Source organism: Solanum lycopersicum, chromosome 11 (genome assembly GCF_036512215.1).
Source record: "Solanum lycopersicum chromosome 11, SLM_r2.1".
Classification (NCBI taxonomy): Eukaryota; Viridiplantae; Streptophyta; class Magnoliopsida; order Solanales; family Solanaceae; genus Solanum; species Solanum lycopersicum.
The window spans coordinates 13641614-13646671 of record NC_090810.1 but is presented as its reverse complement, the minus strand read 5'-3'; the positions used below and the strand labels follow the sequence as shown (position 1 = coordinate 13646671).

Below are 5058 nucleotides of genomic sequence, written 5' to 3'. Positions count from 1 at the left end.
AAATTTTCTTGTATGTGATGAAGACTAACCTTTTCATTTATATCTTCTTCTTCTTTGTCTTCTTCAGATTATGATCCAGCCATAAGTGCTAATATAACTTCTTGGGATCTGCAGGTTTACTTTTCTCCTTTGGTTTACACTGCTACTAGGGCGAGAAAGTCATAATCATCTTCTTGTTCTAGTGCAAGAAGAGATTTGTTTTCTGTCTCATCATCATCAGATTCTTCATCAGATGAATTCTCCATTGCTGCAAAGGCTTTTTTCATTGAGATATCTGCTTCTTGAGTTGCCATTCTTCTATTTGAAGGAACAAACTTATCTTTCTTAATGTCTTTTATCTTCTATGAGGTTGTCTTTTTCTGTTCTAAAGCCCAAAGTGGACAGAATTTGATGAAGTGATCTGGACTTCCGCACTTATGACAAACTTGGTCTTTAGTGCTTTCATTGGATTTTTTAGGAGTTTTCTTTTGAAATGTGTGTCCTCTTTTCAACATTCTGGTGAACCTTTTGGTTATAAGGGCGATATTTTCATCCTCAAAATCATCTGATGCAGTAGCCTTCAGAACCAAGTTCCTTTCCTTTCTCTTTCCTTCAATTTCATTTTCTTGATTTTTCTTGAGTTCAACGTGATAAGTTTACAATCAACTCATCCATGGAAAGTACATCTAGGTCGCGGGCTTCAGTGATAGCCTCGACTTTGCTTTCCCAAGTTTAAGGAAGAACACTCAAGAGTTTCCTTACTGCCTTTCCATTAGAAACTATCTCTCCCAAGGAATACATCCCATTCATAATTGAAGTGAACCTGGCATGCATATCTTGTATAGTCTCTCCTTCTGCTATTAAGAATAGTACGTATTGTCTGTTTAAGTTATCAATTTTGGACTTCATGACTTGCGTTGTTCCTTCATGAGCGGTTTGTAGTGTTTCCCATATGGCTTTAGAATCTTGACAAGACGAGTTTCCATTGTATTCGTTTGTAACTATACCACATATCAAAATTTTCTTGGCTTCGGCATTGTTTTGGATTGCAAGTTTGTCTTCAGCATTCCATTCTTTTGTTTCCTTTGGAATTTTGGTGATTCCATCAGTTGCAGTTTTTATAGGTATAGTAGGTCCATCTAGAATGACTCCCCATATATCAGGATTTTCGCCGATAAGATGATCCATCATACGATTTTTCAACCATCCATAGTATTTGCCATTGAATAGTGGTGGTCGTGTTTGTGAAGGTCCCTCTTGTGGGGTAGGTGGTGCTGCCATTGAGTCTTTTCAAGGTGTAAATCTTTTATCAAAAATACCTGCTCTGATACCAATTGAAGAGACCTTACCCCTAGAACAAGAACCAGGTTCATGTAAGTTGGTTTAAGGCAGAACACAAACAATTGTTTTAATTAAAAACCTTCCTCAATCAAGGAAGGAAAAACCTTGTTTTATTAATTCAACTAGATGATGTTATGATTACAACTCAATAATCAATAACTTCACCACTACGACAACTCTTGATTGACTATAATCGACTACCTCTACTCTTCAAAAGGCCAAACCCACCTTTTGTTACAAACCTCACCAAAGCTCAACTCTACAAGAAGCCAAACTCACTTCTTGTACAAAGAAATGTAACTATCGACTCAACAATGAATCAAGAAAAATAATTTTATACTTTCAAGACTTTCTAACTCAAGAACTTCTTGAACTTAGTAACAATATTGATCTTGAAGGGTTTTACTTGATGAATAACTCTCGCTTTTCTCTCGATGTAGAAGTCGTGCCTTTATCTTCTGCGTTTGATCTTCCTTTATAGAGATTTATGGTGCCTTCAACCCTTATCAAATAAGGTAAGGAAGTTGTAATTATAGTTAAACAAGGAGTACTAATTTTACCTTATATTGTACAATCTTTTTTCTATACAACTTCCTTAATAATATATATCAAGGTTTCCTTATTTGTATTAACCTGTATTTTCAGCATCTTTAGCACTTGTACATTTAATTATTTAATTCTGGTTGCGACAATTAATTCCAATAGCTGCTAGCTGCGACACTTAATTCTAATGGACAAATCTGACAAACTTATGTATACATAGATTTGCATTTCTTGTCTATCATCAAAACACCAATTTTATATTCTTGTAGAATTATCAAATTCTATCAGTGATAATTCCTCAAATTAGCATATATTTAATGAAAATTAATAATTCGATACACCTAATATTTAATTACATATCTCAATATATTAAACCTTAATTATAATGTGATAACATATAAACAGATTCTTGAATATAAAAGGTAATTGCGTTAATATCAGTGACCTGGATGTATAATTTGTATACTGAATTGAAATTTTCCCTATTCTATAGTAATAAGTATTTAGGTTATAATTATATCATCATTGACAATAGTCATGCAATTATTATCTACTACTATTTGTTTCCCCAATCTCAAAAACTAAGATTCTCACCAAAAAGAAAATTCATTAATTTCCTTTAGTTCCATTAATGTCCACTTGTTTGCTCTTCCTTTACCAAAAAATAAATCACATTATCCAACCCATATAGTATAACAATAATAATCAAAATAAGAAACTCACCTAAAGTATCGTGGCTTTCTTCGCTCAACGCTACCTTCTGTTCTCTCATCTACTTTTCTTCTTCTCTAAAAATTATGTTGACCCTAATTAATATATGACTAATTATAGGAGTAGTGAAAGTGACCCACTATTAATTTTGATATTATTTTCCTTAAGCATCTACTAAATAATTTAGTTAAACTTTCCCATTATTTTCATAATTATAATTACGAATAATTCAAAATATCCATTTAGAATTCATCAAAAAGTATTTTATGAAATTAAAAATTCTAGTGCTCCAATCGATCAAGAGGATCCTAACAAAAATAATATTTGGAGGACAAGTTAATTATGTATTTGTATGAATATTTTACCGGGAAAATAAAAAAATCAAGGTTTATTTTTATGGTTTAATTTATTAATTTAAAAGTTAATACAAATGATTTCGTTTGATATTTAGAAAAAATCAAACCAACACAAAAGATTGTGAAGTTGAAAACCCCCAATTTTATTAATTTGATTTATACATATAAATTTTTTACATAAATAATTTAATTTGATATTTAAAATGAATCAAGCTGATGATTATGTATCACTAGATATTCTTATTTCAGAAAGAGTGAGATATTCTTATCTCAAAAAGAGTGTAAAATTGATGCATTAATCTTTTATAATACAATACTTACTATATGACACAACTACCATAAAATAGGTAATTTCTTTATAAAAATGAGTCAATGATGATTTATATGTCAACTAGTATTTGATATCATTTCAACACTTACAATTTAATATATTTTAACAAGTCAATATTTCCTAATCTCTTTTGTTTCTCAAAATTGAATTGGAACTATAGTAGGATTTTGAAGTTTATCAAATCACAAAATTATAATTAAGAAATATATTTTATCCCAATTTAACATAAAATAATCAAAACAAATTAACTAAGTTATTTAAATAACAACATATAAAGGGAGTTGAGGGATCAAACCATGTTTTTGTAATAATATATAATGGCATTATAATTATATAAAAATAACAAATTTGAGAAGAGATGACAAATACAGAAGAACATATATCGCGTCATATTAATATGTATTAATTGTTTAATTTATTTAGAAATTAAAATGGACGTAGACACATTTAAATAAATTGTAGTTATTTTTGTGAGTTTTTAATTGTAATTAAATTTGTGGATGTTTTCAATTAAATAAAAAAGAGGAGAAACACCATCAACGTTCTTTTGAAATTAAAAATGAAAGAAATGGAAGGTAAATGAATAATATTCGGTAATATTGGTTACATTAAGTTAATAAAGATAAATAACCTAATTACTACTAGGAGAAGATTTCTAAAAATAACAAATCAAAAACTACAACATCTATGATGTATATCTACGGCATCAAATTCGTCATTAGTTATTCGATTTTAGTGACAAAATTTACTTTTCGTGGGTAAATATATGAGACAAATTTTTTTAGTGACGAAACATCATAATTCGTCGCAAAGTTTATCTAGTTAAATTTTTCACCAAAAAATTATTTGGCGCCATTTTGTTAATTAGTGTTAGTTATGAATTTAAAATTAACGGTGACACACTATTTCGTCACTAATAGTGTATGTAATTCATGACAAACTATCGCATCAAATTTGACACTAACTCTTCATTTAATGACAAAATTAACTTTTCGTTCCTAAATATATGAGACACATACTTTAGTAACGAAACATAAAAATCCGTAGCAAAGTTTTAGCCACTAAAGTTTCCCACCATAAAATTAATTGGTGTCATTAGTTAAGTACTGTTCGTCATGAATTTAAAGTTATCAGTGACACATTATTTTGTCACTAATAATGTATCTAATTCATAACAAAATATTTTGTCTTATAATTTATTAAATTTTGGACACAAAAGAATTTCATTTAAAATAATATGTTGTTACAATATCGAGAAATTAAAATTCGTAGTTCAATATTGTAAATATTAGCTAAGAAAATTTATATTTAATCATTATGACATTTATTTTGTCACAAATAATATAAATAATTTATGATAAATATTTTATTGTCTCTAATCTATCTATGATTTAGTGACAACAAAAATATCAACCACTTAAAATTTGTAGTGAATAATTAAACTATTTGCTACGAAAATAATTCGTAACTACATACAATTTTTTTATACAATTGTTCATAATTATAGGTTACAACTTAGAAAAAGAAGAATACAAGTGTTTCATAAGGAATCTAAAGATATTAAAACCAATGAATTCAGTGGATCTTATAAAAACGAAAAAGTTCAATACATCAATTTTCTTAAATTATCCAATTATGAAATGTGTAATTTGAAAAATACAATTCGGGTTATAGATATTGTGAGTAGGCACGGTTCTACCACTAGATCACTTTCGTTGATAAGTACGATAAAAAAACTTTTGTCAAGTCTTTGTGCTAAGTTTTGTGCATGTCTATTGATTTGTGACTGGTAAACTA

The 5058-nt window shown here is 28.7% G+C and overlaps 1 protein-coding gene across 1 annotated transcript; it reads right to left on the bottom strand.

Annotated features, from left to right (window-relative positions):
• Positions 1 to 711: 711 nt before the first annotated feature.
• On the bottom strand, positions 712 to 1260 carry LOC138339251 (uncharacterized). Its single transcript, XM_069290833.1, has one exon. It carries the CDS (start codon positions 1258 to 1260, stop codon positions 712 to 714), a length of 549 nt encoding a protein of 182 aa, XP_069146934.1.
• Positions 1261 to 5058: the final 3798 nt, after the last annotated feature.